Source organism: Melopsittacus undulatus, chromosome 5 (assembly GCF_012275295.1).
Source record: "Melopsittacus undulatus isolate bMelUnd1 chromosome 5, bMelUnd1.mat.Z, whole genome shotgun sequence".
In the NCBI taxonomy this organism is placed as follows: Eukaryota; Metazoa; Chordata; class Aves; order Psittaciformes; family Psittaculidae; genus Melopsittacus; species Melopsittacus undulatus.
This window is the reverse complement of record NC_047531.1, coordinates 26,739,304-26,757,457: the sequence shown is the minus strand read 5'-3', so window position 1 is coordinate 26,757,457 and position 18,154 is coordinate 26,739,304. Positions and strand designations below refer to the sequence as shown.

At 43.7% G+C, this 18,154-nt stretch overlaps 1 protein-coding gene across 1 annotated transcript in view; it reads right to left on the bottom strand.

Moving 5' to 3' along the window:
* Positions 1-416: 416 nt before the first annotated feature.
* CELSR1 (cadherin EGF LAG seven-pass G-type receptor 1) overlaps positions 417-18,154 on the bottom strand; it is a 163,928-nt gene continuing 146,190 nt past the window's right edge. Inside the window, exons 25-35 of the mRNA XM_034062830.1 lie at positions 17,254-17,428; positions 11,427-11,539; positions 10,702-10,781; positions 9,325-9,451; positions 7,236-7,361; positions 6,798-6,934; positions 6,198-6,301; positions 5,241-5,408; positions 4,122-4,364; positions 3,736-4,000; positions 417-2,642 (exon numbers count right to left, since the gene is read on the bottom strand). Of these exons, the coding sequence (XP_033918721.1) occupies positions 2,618-2,642; positions 3,736-4,000; positions 4,122-4,364; positions 5,241-5,408; positions 6,198-6,301; positions 6,798-6,934; positions 7,236-7,361; positions 9,325-9,451; positions 10,702-10,781; positions 11,427-11,539; positions 17,254-17,428 (1,563 nt within the window). The 3' untranslated portion in view covers positions 417-2,617. The remainder of the gene's footprint in view (positions 2,643-3,735; positions 4,001-4,121; positions 4,365-5,240; positions 5,409-6,197; positions 6,302-6,797; positions 6,935-7,235; positions 7,362-9,324; positions 9,452-10,701; positions 10,782-11,426; positions 11,540-17,253; positions 17,429-18,154) is intronic.

The following is an 18,154-nucleotide window of genomic DNA, read 5'->3' as shown; positions in this document are numbered from 1 at the left end:
TTTCATGGCCTGGGCTGGCTGCCTCATCTCCTCTAGCTTCTCTCCAACCTCCTTTTCTAAACCCAGTGCTTTGCTGGTGGTCTGCTCTGCTCTGGGTAGCAGAGGGTGTTCTTCCACAGACTGTTTCTGAGATGTAATAGCAAAGGTCTGGACTGAAAACCCCAATGCATGGGGTGGAGGGGGGATTGTGTGTGTGTTTATGTGTGTCCATCCCAAGCAAACACTCTATGAGACACAACCTGGGGCTGGCAGCATCCCTTAGGCAGCTGCGCTGGCGGCTGTTGCTCTACAGCCTCTGCTCCATTGGTAAGAGAGTGATGGATACCTGTATGTCCCCCCTCCTGCTACTTTCCAAACCCTGGGAGATGCCATTCGGACCCTCAGTACTGCACTTCAAATAAACACCAGAGGAAGAATACAAGTTCAAAAAACAATTTCTTAATTTATTGTAAATTCTCCTTTCATCTGTGCTGCAATTCCAGTGTTCTGCACATTAATAAATACACATTTGTTAAAAAAACAACAACCTCCAGTGTCTAATCTGCCATAAAGCTTTCAAAAAGTCATAAAAATAGTTTTAATTTTTTTTTATTTTGTCATTAATACAACTGACCCTCATTTACTGCAACAATTGTGATCAAAATAAAAACTACCTACATCTCACTGGGACAAAATATACATACACAGATGTAACAACAGCTAGTGTGGGTTATAGACAACGCCTGAGCACACAGCCACGTGCCAGACCCTTAGCACATTCAGAACCTTTTCCCATCAGAAAATGTCACACAGTATGTCGTATCATTTTTAAAGGAACAGCATCCTTCCTCCCTCTCCTCTTCCAAAGGCCTCCTCAATACGTTTGGAAATGCATGGCAATATAATGATACTGAGATCACAATATGTATTATTTCATTTTTATCTCAACTCCTCCATGTTATTTATCCTGATTTTCTACTTCTTCCCTTTCACATGCACAGCTACACAAACAAAAGCCAATGTTTTCCCAAAAGGACTACTTCACAAAGTGAGGAGCTCCTGAAGCCTCAGTGGCAGAGAGCAGGTCACAGCCACACCACTGCTGCCCTTTGAGTTACGTATTCCCACCATGGGGAGCTGCCAGCAGAGATTTTGGATGCCAACTTTTTCACAACTTATTATTATTCCTTTTCTTGCAAACCACTGCAGGAAGGCGAGGATTGTGGATAGGCCACACTTAACTCTCCTATCCTTGTGAAACCAGCACGTTTTATGGGAAACATGAAGCCTTAGGCCTTCCATGTGCTTTCTGAAACACCAAGGAGGCCATAGGGCTTTGTCAAAGAGCTGGGCAGTGAAACCTGGACATTCTTAAAGACTCCTATTTCTGCTTTGATTAGCAACATGTTGCATCCATTGAGAAAGAAATTAACAGTAAACTAAAACACTGTGTCTGAGGCACGACTTGTCCCATGGGAGGAGAGCCCTCTTCTTAGAACATGCAGAGCCAGGCCAAAGGTAAAGCCTACCATACAATGACACCACCTCTTTTCTTGGTCTTGGTAAGGCAAGTAAGAATTTGAATTCTTCCAGAAAAAGACTGTGTTGAAATCTTAGGCAAAGATATGACTTATTTTTAGTCCTGAAGTCCAGTTGCTTAACATTTCAATGCACTTGAGAGAAGAGGTCAAAACACCAAGAAATGAAAAAGCAAAACATTTCTGGTGGGTTTTAGAAGAGGTTACAAAGAAAACATACTGTGTCCTGAAAGTGTTCCAAAACCTGTCAACAAAGCTTGTAAATTACAGCCATGGATTTCCATTTAATTTTTACCAAATTACTCTGAAAAAACTGCAGTCTTAAGGTGGATTCCATGCAAACCTCCCTTACTTTATCAAATGCCAAATTCAAGTAAAATTGTGCAATGTTCATATAAAAAATATCAAAACCTCTTTTAATTGATTTCCTATTATCAAATTAAGAAGATCAGTATAAATGTAAAATATACAAAGGGACTTTTTCTTTAGCAACACCATACAAAATATATAAAAGTATCTACACTTTATATATATATATATATATAAAGGATTTTCTTTTCTTAAGACGACATGTCCATAGGGGGATGGATAGAGATGCTGGCATAGAAACAAAAGGACACTTGGTGGGATATTCTTCCCTAGAGCCCAGCAAGCCGAAGGGTTCACACTGTAGCCAGAGAAAACTCCAAGAGATGTCCCCTGGCACTTGTCTTCAGGCTGATGGATTGACTTACTGCAGGTCCAGCATAATAATAACATATATTTCCTTGGTTCTCCCGAGTAATAAGCAACCCCTGCAGCACTGTCCGCACTGTAAGCAGGTATCCGTCCCTCACAGTGCATCCCTGTGGCCATTTCCATGGGTTTAGGCAAGGGTTCGTGCCACAGGGAGCGTACCACACAGCAGCCTTACTGCAGGAACGTCCAGGCACTGTGTCTCTGACGTGAGCAGTCAGGAGTCTGCCATAATGTGAAACCATGTGGGAATCAATGCCCACCTCGTCCTTCTCGCTACACGGCCACTCCGATGAAGTCCGGGGCAGGCAGCCCTGCAGCGAGGGGTCCAGAACCACCAGCAGTGCTCACAGTTTCCTGATGGTTCAAATTGAAGTTTCGTTACTGCCTCTGTTAGTGAGAAGAAGCAATCATGCAGGCTCAGTGTTACACAGGCACAGGCAAACCGCGCCCCCGAACCACCCATCCTTCTTAGGAAGGGCTCATGCTTTGTGAGGTTGTCATGCCTTGCCAATACAACCCTTGCAAGGGCGATGCTGCCCTGGAGGGGAAGGCCAGTGGAGAAACAATTTCAAGTAGTACACAAGAGATGCACTCTTTAGAAGAAGTTGTGGTGGGGGTTTGTACTTGGCTAATCTTTGGTGAAGATGCAAGGCTCACAAGCTGTTAGAAACCCGGTATTTTAGATTGGTTCATGCAATCTGCTGCCCAACAGCAGAGGTTTATACTAGGCAAAAAGTGCGGAGATAAAACAGTTGCTTAGTACAAGTTGGCTGTTTATTCTCCAGTAATGACTGTATTACACCTGGTAGTAGCTTGTTAAAGACAGCTCTGGCCAGGATATATCCCATCAGCCAGTTCCTGGCATCCCAAAAATGTACTTTTATAGTGAGCTGGGAATGGGCTGCACACCCAGACAACAGGGGTGTCTAAAGCATGGTGGGACATGTCAAGAGTTAAAGCTGCATGAGAAATTTTCTCTTGGTTTGGAGAAAGAATGAGGCTATTATGTGTGGTAGTAAAAAATGAGACTACATGCGTAAAATATTTGCACAGACTTTATATATGGCTGTTGTCCTCATTTTAAATGTATGGATTATGATGAGTAATGAGGTTTTGAGAATACTCTTTTGCTGAGAGCTTGCCCAGCCTTTTGTTAATGTTTGATTTAGTTTACAACAGCAAATATGCACAGTGATCACAATGCAGCAGGTGGGAACCATGCACCTGGTAATTTTGGGTCAATAGCTTGCCATGGCACTTTCTCTGCAGCCTTTGGATCTCCTGTCCCAGCACTAGTTTCCTTCTGCCCAGCTGAACACCCCCCATGCTGCCCTTCCCCACCAAAACACTGGGCATCCTCAGGGGTTCTCATCACTAGGGTCTTCCTCCTCTACCCTCCTCCATCCTCACAACAGCCCTTGCTGGTCTTAGTGGACATGCATCAAGAAATGTTGCTCCATGTTCACCCTCTAGCACTTACTCTGAGTCTGAGGTGTCAGCATGTCCTGTTCCCACGTGGACGTTCATGGCCATGCCATTGAGCTGGTCTCGAGACTGCTCCCTCCGAACATTCTTTACTGTCACCCCCGAGTCCGAGGGAGAGCGTACCCCATCATTTGTCCCCAGGGAAGCAGTCCTGGATGGGATTGTGCTCTGATTGTAGTCTGACAGCTTTTCCCGCAGTCGATTCTTCATATTCTTATCCACCAGTGGGGGAGGGTAGGTGACTTTGTTCTTTAAGATGCCTGTTATGAAAAGAGGATAAGGAGAGTTTTGAAGCACAGAGCTACCATATGATCTAATTAATGCTCATCAGCCCCCCTCTAATCTCCCTGTCTGGCTGTGAGGGGAGGTTGGCTGCATTACCTTTCCTCTGCTCTGGCTGCTGGTTATTCTGGAGGGACAGAGGTCTGTTCTCCTTCTGCTGCCCTTCGTTCTCCTTGTCTTGCGGTGCTTCGTTGCTGTGGTTCACCTGGTTTTCCCTGTGAAGCTCTACGTTGACCTTGGTCTCCACTTTGAGTTTCTGTTTCCCGCCGGGGTCCTCGCTGTCGCTGGCCGTCATGCACTCTGTGGGCCAATAGGGTTTCACATGATTGGGAAGGGTATCAACTGCAATGTAAAAGAACACTAGCTAGAAAACCACTTTTGATATGTGTGATATCTGGCAATCACTGCCCAGCCAGTCCTGTGGCCTGTGGCTGGGGAGGAGTAGTGTGTCAAACCAGAACAATCCTGCAGGTGATCCTTGCTGGACTGGCACTGCCCTCAGGGTGCAGTGACACCCACAAAACACACCTGGTAGGGTGGCAGGGTGTCCAAACCCTTCTCAGAGCAAAGGCACCGGCTTCATCACGGGGAAATATGAGGCAAACCTGCCCCTCAGCTTGTGATCCTCCTCGACGACGTTAGTTTCTAAAGGGTAAGTGCACCCATGGCACCTTGTGCTGTGTCTGTGCAGAGTACAAGCACACAGCCTAGATGTTCATCCGTCAAAGCTGACTAATCTTTAGGACAAGATGAACTATGCCTAGAAATGCCTGCATCCTGCCACATGGTATTAACAGCTAATGACCTCCAGCTCTTTAGTGCCAGGACCTCCCCAGCACCACTAAATCCACAAGCCTGTACCTCATGAGGAGAAGCAGGTATTTCTTGCTCATGACCAGATTTTTCCTCCTCTTCTTTCTTCATATGAGACCTTGCTGGCTGGGTAGCACCATTCCCAAGTGCTGTAGGGACCCACCTGCAAAGCCCACTCTGCCTGATTTGATCAAGCATCCTTTTACTTCCACTCAGCCACCCCTATGAACAAGCCTTTGGGATGAAAAGAGTCTCTAAGCTGGAGACAAGAAGCTTCTCCACAGAAGCAAGGCACAGCAGTAGGAATGTTGTCTCAGACACATGGTAGTTAGGCAAATTTGTCCCATCTGTTCTAAAGGTGCAGACTAGAATAAACCTATTGCTCTTCCCTTGCACTGGGAGTACCTTTGGGTGTACTGTGGAGTGGGCCACGTTCATTATTTTTGGAAGTAGATGTGTTCCACTTTTTCTCCGTCTCAAGCCCATCTTCCTCACTGTCTGACGAATGGGAGGAGGCATAAGAGCTGCTGTGTTCATCGAGGGACAGTTCACTGTCGGAGTCTGAATCATGCTCTACAAATGCAGAAAGGGGAAACACAGCAATGAATGTGGACCCAAGCCAAACAAGTCTAGCTGACAAGCGCACAAGGAGAAAGAAAAGACAGGCATATGATTCAGGCCATGCCAGGGTTACATCCAGAAGTGTACACAGGATCAATTCACAAGGGCTGTGGCAGCCATCTAAGTAATATGGGAAGCACAACTGCTTGGGTCAGATAGTGGGCAGGACCTTTTAATGCGTGGGAGGTGCAGAATACAGTGGGAGCACTTTTTGCTATGCAGAACAGTAATTGTAGGATCTCAATCAACACAACACAAAGGCAAACCAAGGTACCTTGAAATACCAAGAATGTGCAAATGCACTTTAAAAAATAAAGAACTGCTACAAGGCAACAAAATTTAACGTCAAGACCCAAATGAAAGGAAATCAGCCAACAGACACTTCTCATGTTTTTGTACAAAACACACAGCAGTAGAGGAGGATATCGCCTCAAGGTCTCAAATGTTAAAAAGATCTCCAATTAAAAATGAAAAGCAACAGCACATAACTTGTGAGAAAGAAAGGGGACGCCAGAAACTGTCAACAGCTGTGACAGCTGTCAGATTAAAACTGAACCATCACAAGAAGCAGATACATGATATTTCTATTCCAGGATTCCCTTGTAAGGCAGCCACTGCATAGCTCACTATGCCAAGAGCGTAACGAGAACGAGACACTCCAGGTCAAACTAACTGTTCTCAAAAAGTGCTGAGAAGGGGAAAGTGCACAACTGGGTCAAAGCATTTAGAAATAGCTCTTACCATTGGATTTTGAGGGATTCCTATGGAAAATAGAGGAATCTGCTTCAGTCTGACCAGCCCTTGCTTGACTTGAGGTTCCACTGAGCTTATGAGCAGCCTCATCCCTTTGAGAATAAAAACACAGGACAACTTTCTTGGTCATTTCACTGTTCTTAACAACAGGGCAAACATGCAGATGAGAGTCCTCCAGCCAAATGCAGACAGCTGCAGTGGATGCTTGTTGGCCTCTGCTTGATTGTCAATGTGGTCACTTTTACAGCAAGACACTGGTTATCCTAATGAAGCTGTCTGCCTTTGGCCACATGAACCACACTCTGAGACAGCCCGAAGTTAATAAGCTAAATTACACTCCTTGAGACATGTCTGAATTTTAACAGGCAAGCAGCACAGCCCATACTGTTAACATAGCAGTTATGTTAACCACTGCACTGTTGGAACTCCCCTCCAAAGATGCAGGCAAAAGAAAATGAGAGTCACATAAACCGGAATTGTTAAGACATAAACCAAGAGGCATCTAAACCATGACATTTCTGTTTCCCACAAGAGCAATGAAAAGTGAAAGGCAAGCACCTGAAAGCCATGCACCTGCCACCTTATTACCTGAGAATATAAGCAAGGTAGCTATTGTGGCTCTTGGCTGACCTGACGGTGCTTTCTAGGGAGACAGTGGATTCCCCAATGGTTGTGCGATACATATTTGGCTCTTCCATATATGTGTTGTTACAGTTCAGAGAGCGCTGAAGGGGAAAAAAGAGACACAAAACAACAGTGAATGATCCTACCAAACCCCACATTACCCGTGAATATAAGTTTTGAAGGAACCAAGTGGATTTTGATGCTGAGGAAGAAAATTCTTTATTCTCCAAAGTTCTAGTTAAAATAGCAGTCAAAGCTTCTGAGAGAGGCCATCAGTAATCTTTGTACAGGTGACTGGAAGCAGTCAGAAAGTTCACTTAATTACGGACAAGTCATCTGTAAGTTCATTTTAGGTAATATTTACCACTAAAGGGATGTTTTTTCCCAGTGTTTGTTCCTTACGGTTAATAATGTAGCTCTTGTTGCAGTGGAATCATCTGGAAGAGGCTTCTTCCCAGTTAAAGTGTTCTTCAAGTGCTTCCTGACTTCTTTGTCGAATATGCAGTGGAAGAAGAAAATGAACAGCCCCTGGATCATTTTAGAGAGAAGAATAAATGTAATTGATCCATTACTACCAAACTGCAAATTCAGATACTGGAGAACAGCTGTTCTGAAACAACCCCTGAACTCTAGTTTGTAGTCCATGATTTCAATAGCAATAACTATTCTCTTTGATGGAAATGGTGCTGGTTGATTTCCTAGGATCTCTTCATAACTGGCTTCCAAGTTCAAATGTGAGTAAGTCCTGGGAAAACATACAAAATGAGATGTGTTCCTCCAGGATTTACAGAGCTGAGCTTGTGGTAGGTGCCACGCTCCCTCATCATTTGGGAAGAAACTGTCTTCTCCAGATATCCAGTGGGGACCTCTGTGTCCCACCCACTGGAAGACGCTGCAGGGAGTTTCAGGGTTGTACTTGTACCAAGATTTTATTACATTGATGATAAGACAAACTCAATAGCAGCACATAAAAAACATCACAGCCTTTAGCGAAAACCTCTGGAAATTGGGAATTTCTGTGGTAAGTGTCCTGAATACTTTTGCTGAGAGAACTTCAGAAAGCCTTCTGAGATGTGGAGAGATACTGTGGGCAGAGAGGTCCCAACTGTTGCCCCATATATTCCTTGGTTCAGCCATACCTCCTGGTGGGAAAATCATTAAAATCCCCAGGGCTGGGAAGTTGTTGGCTTCCAGAAACACACATTCACAGCCTTTGCTGGGGGCAGGGGGCACGCACGTGCGTGCCTTCAGATGTATTTGCTCTGAGGGAATTCATGCAGCTGCAAAATTGTTATCAATTTTGGTTGGAGATATAGTATATAGAAGCCAATCACTCGTGAAGTTGCAGCTGTACCAACATCACAGGATGATTTCAGACAAAGCAATTGACCTAGAGTAACTCAACTTCAAGCTCACTTTCTAAGCATTCAAACACAAGCAGTCTTAGCTGGCATTAGCACTTTGGGATTATTCATTAATAAAACTCACATAAATGTCTCTAAAAATACAAGTTCAAAGAAGGCACTGACGTGAAACACCACATACCAGGCAAGTTTGGAGAATTCCAGCTGCTGGCTTCCCTCCCTCTCATCAGGTTTATATTCAATTTAATAGAAATTAATAGAAATTTAATAGAAATTAAATTGACTTCTGGAAGCCTGGTTTTACAGCCTGAGGAGGTGTAGTTATTTCAGAGCACACCAGTTACAGCAGCAAAATAACCTTGCTCCGAGCTGGCCTATCTGGTGTGCTTCCAGGGCACGGACACTCATCTCTGGAGAACACCCATCAGACTTCTTTTCTCCTTGGCTACAATTTGTGGCTGTTGGGCTGCAGCTGACAAGAGTGACCTGCTAGCAGGAGCCTCTCTTAATACTGCAGGCAGTTGCCATAACAGTTACTGCCATCCTTGGTCACATTCAAATAACGACCAACTTGAAGCTTCATGACCACTTCCATGCCAGGTCTCTTACAGATAACTACGTTCTGCACCTTTAATCAACAAGTGTGTACACTAGGACAAGCAACCCAGTAAAACCTTAATGCAATCAGTTGTATTTGAAAACCATTATTTGACTAATTTCCTTAAACAGTAACTGAATTTGTGAAAGCCTTGAACTCTTAGCCATTTACTCTCAGTAAAATGAACCAGTCTCTTGGTTGTGATAGCAACAGAACAACTGTTAACAATGAGCACACAGAAGACAGTAACAGATTTTGTCTCTAGAAAAACAGAAGTACAATTCCCTACTGTTATTTATCTGTCACAAGTTTTAATAGCGGAGCACTTCAGAATGACTAAAGGTGAAAGATGTAATTACTCATAGTTATTGTTTTGGTAGAAAAAATCTTCTCCTTGAGAAAAGAGAGCAAAATTTGTCCTTAACATCTCTGTTATCCTAAGTCAGCTCATGTTTAGCAGGTTTTTGAGGTCTGAGTGCAGCAGCATGCTCACTGAGGTCTACCATGGACAAGACACCATCCAACTTACCTGCAGGCAGCTGAAAATGGCAAAGAGATAGTGAAACATCATGACATCGCAGTTCACCGCCATCAGCCCCAGCAACCACGTGGCACTGATAAGCAGCAGGAGCACAAATGCTGTTCTCAGCCCAGAGCTGTAAAGCAAACACAGACATTTGCAGCATGACAAGATACAAGAGTATAGCCCAATTTCCCTGCTCTTCCTGGGTGGTGTCATGTGCCCAACTATTTGGCAACTGGAAAGGCCCTTTGGGAAAATCAGTGCAGTGTTCCGCAGCTCCCCATTCCCAACTCTCTCACTGCACTACTCAAAGATTTAGCAAATTCAGGTTAAAAAAAAGGTGATTTCTTTTCAAGTTTGTTTCCAAGGTTTTCTTCAAACAGACCAAGCTCTTTGCCAGGCCCATGCTGTTCAGCCTTGTTGACTCTCAGAAGAGATCTGGGTGGTAAATGGACGCATATGTCTCATTTCTGTTTGTCAAATTCACTCTCGCATGCCTTCTCAACGTTACAGCTCAAGGTTTTGGATCCAGGGGTACATTTGTTTACTTAAGAACATTATTTCCACAGATACTTTCAAAAGATTGTTACAATTCCAGTGGCAAAAGGTTTGTGTTATGAGTAAAATACTTGCCATTAAGTAGCAATTATACTCCATTTGTTTAGGGAGATTTTAAAAAGAAACTTAAAGAAATTTCCCAGCAGCCAGGGCTGAATAAATAGCTAGAAGCAGCCTTTTGAAACCTCATACAGCTACCTATTTGAAAAAAGTGAAACTATAAAGGGGTCTGTCCTGCCACTAGCTAATCATGTTTCAGTTCACAGGTAAATTCTGAGCTTTGGGCAAAACAGACGTTAAAGGGAACAGGCTGCCCCAGCAGCTCGGGAAGGCGGCAGGCTGCAGCTTGCAAGGCTTTCTGCTCACCCCATGCAGATAGGGCTGGGGGAGGCTGGTCCTCAGCATGAGATGGGTCTCTGCGACAACATGGCTGGTAACCCAGGCATTCATGACGGGAGACCTTTCTGAGCCATTGATCAGCATGGGAACACCCAGAATTAAGGCTACCTGGGCATGGGTAGAGGTAAAGTGACAGTGTAGTAGGGTGTGTGGTGAAAGATCTGTAAGGACTGTAATGATATCATCTGACACCAGACCTTTCCCTTTCCCCTTCCTTCTCCTGCCTACACTTGCTGGTGGTGCAGAGCATCATGGTGGAGGTTTTCAGAGCCTCCAAGGGAACCCCATGAGTAGGTGCAACTCCAATTTTGCTTCTGCCAAATATCCATTTTATCTCCTACTCCAACACTTTGTTTTAGGCAATTCCATCCCTTTATTGCTCCTGGCCAGAACTTTTTTTTTGCAGCTTTTTGGACCTAAACTTACATGACTCCAGTTTTTTCAAATGAGCGTTGCCTTCGTCTGCATGATGCCTTCATTGCTAGTATAAAGATGACAGCATTTATCTGAAGGGGAAATAGAAATAACAGCATGGATTCTTTCTGTACACTTGTTAAGAGCTCAATTTTCAATGAAAATGCAATTTTTATCCTAAAATGGTTCATGATGCCAAGAATATTTTTCCTTTAATTTATAGGTCTGTAAATTCCTAGATTAATCTCCTTTCAAGCCAACATAGTCAAGAACATCCTGAGAATTGATCTGGATGAAACACAGTAAGATGGCCCTGTACAAAAGAGGCTTGAATGAAAGATAAAAAGTCAGGAATGTCTGTCCCTGTCCAGAGCAGAGTCCACTCAGCCCAGCGTCTTCTTTCAGCTGGGTCAAACCACAATATCAGAATATAGTAACATACCAACTACACAGTGGTAATTCCTCTGAATACTTCTCCATGGAAGAAAGCAAATGAGGAAAAATAAGTAGGTTTCTGGTCATACAGCCACTGCTCCACAAGCAAGCTTCACACTGGCAAGCAGCCCCCTAATTTTCAGAAGCTTAGCTCATGTCTTATTTGAGACAATCTCAAGTACATTGGCTTCAAATGTAAAGAATACAGTTGCTTAGAATTATGAGTACTGTTTGACAAAACATAAAGGAAAAGGCAGCAGTAAGGAAAAGAGAGCTCTGGATGCCAACTTCACCATACTTACAACTACAACAATTATGATGGGCCCAGCAAAACTCCAGATAAGGGTGTCATGAACAGACAACCAGCAGAAATCAGGATTCCCATAACCTTGTGGATCCAGACCAACAGCAAGCCCTGGGTCACAACATGGAGAGAAAGTACATCAGAAAGGTGCTGCTGAGATCTTCTACATTTTCTAATCACTGTCTGACAAACAAAACGCAAGTGGCAAAACGTGTTCACCAGGACAGTCTGGGAAGTCAAAATCAAGGCAAATATTGAAATAAAATTTCTGTAAATCACAATCTTTACATCAGTCACTCCTTATCAAACAGTACTACAAGTTTTGCCTACCAGAACAAAATTCAGCTGCATAGAAATGACAGCAAATGCAAGTCCCAGATTAATTCTGTTTCAGCACAGTTTTACAGTCATACACAGTGGGATGAAGCCTTGAGGGTGAGTGACATGTTGAGGAATTTCAATAAGCCTATGCAGCTGAATGACATGAATCATAACTGAGGAGATGTCAATGCTACAACAAATAAGTGCATTCTTAACTGCCGTGAGCTTGCTGTCATTAAAATAGCACCAGAGACAAAGGAAGCTGGGAACTCACAGGAGTTAACTGCTTGAGCTCAGGTGGGATTCATTTTGAGCTGCTATCTCAGGTACCTCACCTTGCTTTCAGTGCTGTTTGAAATGGAGCTTGCTACGGCCCCCAGGGCAACTGAGTTAAGAACACTCCTTTTATTGTTTTATTTTTCCAAGCTTGGACAATTCTAAGGGAGGTTCTGAGTTCAGCCCCCACCTGCTGATTTACAGTGCTGTCTGATATGGTGACCTACACCTCACCCATATGGCGATGGACTGGAACTGCTGTCTTTGACCTGCAACATCACAGAATCATAGAATGATTTAGGTTGGAAAAGACCTTTAAGATTATTGAGTCCAACCATTAACAGGCAAGTCCACCTCCTCCACAGGGCTTTTTCTCTAGACTCTCCGCCAACTTAGTTGCTTTTCTTTGGACACGCTTCAGCAGGTCAGTGTCTTTCTTGCAGTGAGGGGCCCAGAACTGAACACAGTACTATAGGTGCAGACTCACCAGTGCCCATTACAGGGGGATGATCACTGCCCTTGGCCCTGCTGGCCACGCTATTGATGATACAGGCCAGGGTGCTGTTGGCCTTCTTGACTGCCTGGGCACAAGCTGGCTCATGTTCAGCAGCAGTCAGTCAGCACCCCTGTGTTCTTTTCTGTTGAGCAACTTTCCAGCCACTCTTCCCCAAGCCTGTAGCATTGCATGGGGGTTGCTGTGACCCAAGTGCAGGACCCAGTACTTTGCCTTGTTGAACCTCATACCGCTACCTCAGACCACCAGTTCAGCCCATCCAGATTCCCTCTGTGGAGCCTTCCTACCCTCCAGCAGATCAACACTCCCACCCAATTTGGTGTCATCCCCAGCACTGACAGGCCTGTAGTTCCCTGGAGCCTCCTTCTGGCCCTTCTTGTGGGTGGCTGTCTTATTTTCTAACCTCCAGTCAACTGCGCCCTCCACTGTTAGCCAGGACTGCTGAGAAATGATGCAAAGTGGCTTGGTAAGCATGTCTGCCAGCACTCCAGTTGTATGGGTCATCCCACCATGTCTCCATGATTGCATCTGTATCATTGTTTTCCTGCTGCACAATGGCTTCCAGCTCCTCTTTGTCACCCATGCTGCATACACTGGTGTAGATGTGATTCAGCTGGGCTATTGATCCCTCCACCTTTTTTTGGGGAGAAACTCTAGTTCCTGTGTGACCATTCTCAGGTTCTTCTGTGGTTTCTAACCCAACAACAACCCTTGCATCTTTGCTGTCACGTGGAATGTGGATCTCCATCCCATACCTCCACTGAGATGGTGGAAAGAAGGACCTTGTTAGCAAACCATCCATCAAACACTAGTATGCCACCTCCAGGCTTATCTCTAGTGAGCCTGGTATTATTCCTTTCCCCTTTCACATGTAGTTTAAAAGCTGTATTGAAAGAGCTTTAAACTACATTTAGAAAGAGCTCTAACTCCTATGAAAGATCCTTTTTCCCCCTTTGAGTCAGGTGTATCATGTCTGGAGAGGTTTTCCTTCTTCAAGACACAGAAATTGATCCCTACAAGGCCTATGGCCAACGACATATGGTAAATGGCTGCAGCATGTTGTCTGGGTATTGGTGCAACCTACTGCGTTGAGCGTATGTCCTAAATCAAGGAGGCAGCCAAGGCTGATGGAAGTGCTGTTCTCTGGAGGAATTCATGTGCATTAATGAAAGCCTTTTTGAACCGAAGCCTGTATGCTTGGATGAAAAGACACTGAAAAAGGGAGAGGTAGCTGTGTTTCACTCTTGCTGCTCAAAGCTGGCCCACAGCCAATATTCACATCTGGTACAGGCCTATGGTCTATGAAAGTAAACTGGCTATTTGGCAAACAGAGGATATTGGATCTGTTTTCACTGAAATGTGGAACGAGGTAGGACCGGTCTCCCTCCCTGCTCCCACTGGCCCTTCTACCACCCCCTTCAGAAGTTGCCATTCAGAGTTAGCCATAAATGATTAAGGGACCATAAAGTATTTTATACAGATGCAATTCTATAGACACAGTCTGTTTCCCAGGACTTGATTTCCCCATTAGTGGGACTTAAACTACAGTTTGACCAAACATTTGGCTCTAAGGGTAACTGGCAGACAGAAACATTTTTTCATTCTCAGAATCCTACCTTGAAGTTCTCTATAAAACAAATGGGGCAAATTGCAGTCTTCAGGTCCATGGTTCAAATTTTACTGCAGTCAACAATATGTGAAATAACACCTTACCCAAAGGCAGAATTAATCCAATTAATCCAATCCAATCTGTCATACACAGAATTGCTCTAACACATGAGTGAAATGCTGCAGCCTGGCTGTCCTGAGCACACTGAGTGTGTGGGCTGTGTGACAGCTCACTGACATTTGCAGGATCTGGGGCTGGTCCTATGGCCAAGCATCCTGTGGGGACCAGCAGCCATCCCAGGACGTGCCAAGAGCCTGCCATGGGGAGGTGCTGCAGGAGGGACATGTTTTAACCCTTCTAAGCTCCTGAAGGCTCAGCAGTTGCCGGTGACTCAGGCTACTTTCCTGACTCAGCACCTTGCTCAGTATTCTCAGCAGATCTGGAAAGTGACATTTTCTGGGGGCATTGGTTTTAGGGCAATGTAAGAATCTGTTTTAACATCAGCACTGCAGTCTCCATGGCAGAGCAGTTACTGCACACATATGCCAACCAGTTAGCGTGTTGCCATGAAGACATGCAGAACTGGAGAGGTCCCGCTGGGTGTCAAATCCAACCCTTTGCTCCTGACACAATGAAATAATAAAATTCCTGTCCTAGACACTTCAAACTACATTTTAAAATAAGCAAGCTTAAAGCAAATTTAAAATGTTTCATTATCACTCTCCATGAAGAAATATTCCAGATTCACACTCTTTGGATGGCCTTCTCCCAACTCCTATCCCATTTTTATTCATGGCATTTTGCTTTTCTGTGCTGTGATTAAATGTGGTTTTTCTCTGTTGGAGTTCTTCTCTGTTCACTATGTAAACATTTTACTAGGCTTCCCCCTCTCCTAAGGTCAAGGTTCCCTTCAGCAGGTAGCCTGGTCCCATCACAGATGTCTTAGGACCACTATGTCCCAGCTTGAAATGAATGTCAATCTGAATATGGAAAATAGAAAAACCAAACAAATGAAACAGAGCAAAGCCACTGCTACTGCAGGTTCACTTTTTTTTCAGGACAGCTTTGATAATGATGGAATGGGCTAGATAGTTATCTGTCAAATAAAACATAAAAGCCCTCTGGATGTCCAAGACTAACATTCCTTCCCATACCTAGGCTTCTGTACTGTTAAGAAGCATACACAATTCTTCTCTCACAAAGCAATTTAAAAGAAATTGTGTTTAAGATGCATGTCATGAAGTTGGGGCCTTTTTGCTGTTTATGTATTAAAACTTATAACAGAAGCTTATTTAAAATACGTACAGTAACAGAGCTATCCAGAGGCAAGAAATCCCACATTGTGCTATTTATGATGAAACAATTTTCTCTTCAGATGATTTCTAAGCCCGGAAGGGCAAACTAAAGGCTTAGTTTGCTTTATTCTTGTTTACAAAATCCTCTGACTTGCTCAGTAATAGGGATCTGACTTTTCATTTCAATGGACTGCAAATTCAATAGATTCAGAGATCACAGGAGACAACATGAGGCTGTAACTCACAGTTTTAAAAGTGCAAAATAGTTCCATATCACAGAGAACAATATGTAAGTAGAAAAATGTAAAAATGGTGTACTTGTAAGATTTAGGTTGCATAACCCTGCTGTTGAGAAACTGAATTAATATAAAATTCAGGACAGAAGCTAAACATGAAACACAAAATCCTTCTGACAAAAGTCTTTTAACAAGTTGTGTTCTGAAATGCAAATTGTTTATTGCTATTTAATGATAATACTGCTCCTCTGCTAGGAACGATGCTGCCAATTACATGATTTCACTTAGATGTTTCTAAATGTACTCAGTAGTCCTGTGTGTACTGATAAAAGTTACACAGGTCTGAAACATTTCAGAAGTCCAAGGACCATTTCCATTTAAAATGTCAGGGCTACATCTATAGTGGCAAAGCCTTCTGGATTGTCCCTTCCACTGTGTTCTGGATAGATTCATAGAAGTAGAAACTATTTATGCATGAGGTGATATAGGAAAACCTACTTAACCAGTTCTCCAGAGAGAGGACTGACCTCTACTAATCTATGCTATGTTTTGGTATTACACTTTCCTAAGTCACACAGGAAAAGCCCCACATATTTTTAAGTCTAACTTCTTCCATAATATTTTTCCAAGTGTGATATTATTTGTTTGACCTGAGAGACATCTAAACCCCTGCCACTGCTGACAGTATGTTGTTATCTGTAAAAATAAAAGTAATTGGATAAAAGTTAACTGTCTCCCTATGATCTGGTTTCCCATATGGCAACAGATACATGCTGAAAAAGTTGAACCAAAAACCACACCAACTGTTCTGTGAAGCGCACTTCCCAAGGAGCTGTCTGCCTGCATTAACAAAGCTCCATGTGCTGCACTGGAAATGTCTGATTGCAAAAATAAGCATGGTGAGGGTGGAGATGGATGTGCTCCTGTGGATCACCCTGGAACAGTTTAAAAGACTACTGCCTCCAGCTTTTCATTACTTTTCCTTAACTAGAAGTTATTGCCTTTGTATCTAAAATGAAGTAAAAGGCTGCTTGAGTATTCCCAGCTCGTTTTTAAGCCAAATAAAACAGAACTGCTGAAATCCCTTTCAGGGAACATTTACAGCTGGTTGAGGGTAGGCAATGGGAATGTCCAGTGAAGGGCAGTAAATATCCTGAGGGCAGCACTGGGTTCTGAAGCCACTGCAGCTTCCTCCCTGAGAGACCATGTGTCTATATCCTGAGGTACCAGCACAGGAAAAAAAAATCTCTGAAGATTACTGGCAAGTTGTTAAAATACTGTTATTCTCAAGCAATGTTATCAAATCCTGGTTTAATCTGTGTGCGATTATGCTTATATTATTGTAAAACTGTCAACATCACTTCAACTGGGGCAGCAGTGGTACACAGATCTGCCAAATTCAGAATGACTTCTGCTATACATGAGCTGGTGTTGCCCTCCTTCAGGAAAACACTGAAGCAACAGCAGCAGTTAAGTGCATCCATAGCTGGCCTGGATTGGGTAACTTTCCTGAATCTGGCCAGTGAAGTTAGCAGGGAAGGGAAGGAAAATGGTACTGGGGGAGTTGAGGGTACCTGTTATGATGGCAGGAATGCCCCAGCCAACAACGTAGTAGAACCGCATGTGCCCGAAATTGATGTTCCTCACTTCAGTCAGCATCCGGTAGATGTGGAGCTGCTCCACAAACATCCATGCAAAGGTGCTCATGTAGAAATAATGCAGGAGGATGGCAATCACGGTGCACACAAACTGCAGAAGAGAAAGTGCAGCACTATTAGAGTTACTTTTCTGAATCACAATCCGGTGAGTCACTGGCACCCCCGTGCAGCTAAAGGCAAGTGTAATAAAGAGGTTTTGGCAGAAAAAATACACTGCCATTAATGAAGTTTTTCAGTTTCAGAAAAGCTGTTTATATGAAAACTTTTTTAATTTATTTTTTTTTTAAACCATGTGGCCTGTTCTGTGTCTGGTTCAGCTCTACCTTATCAAACCACCATGTTTTTAGTTGTTGGCCATTCTGTGGCTAATTTCTCTGTGTATTTCCTGTAGAAGTGAGGATTTTGGTTATTCTGACTGAATTCCTTCTGCTTGCAGGAGGGGCAGGGCTGACACAGCCCCGAGTTCAGAGCAGGAGGTGAGGATGCTCCTATGAAGGTTGCAGACCCTCTGCCCTGCCTCATATATGAGTCTTGCCTGCATAATGCCACCACACTGAATTCAGCCACAGCATATTTAACTGCATCAGCTAAACTGGTCTCACTACAAAGCCAACATATTGCTCCCAAGAACAGCTATGCTCAACCCTGCACTGACTTGGTGTCTCCCATTTTCAAACTGTGGGCCATCCTATGGGTTTTTCTGCTACCTCATACTTTCCAGAGAGAAATATTTCTCTGTGAGGAAGTGTGCTATTTTGGTACAGTTTTGTTTTGTTTCCAAGTAGGTCATGTTTTGTGCCTGGTATCAGTAGATAAA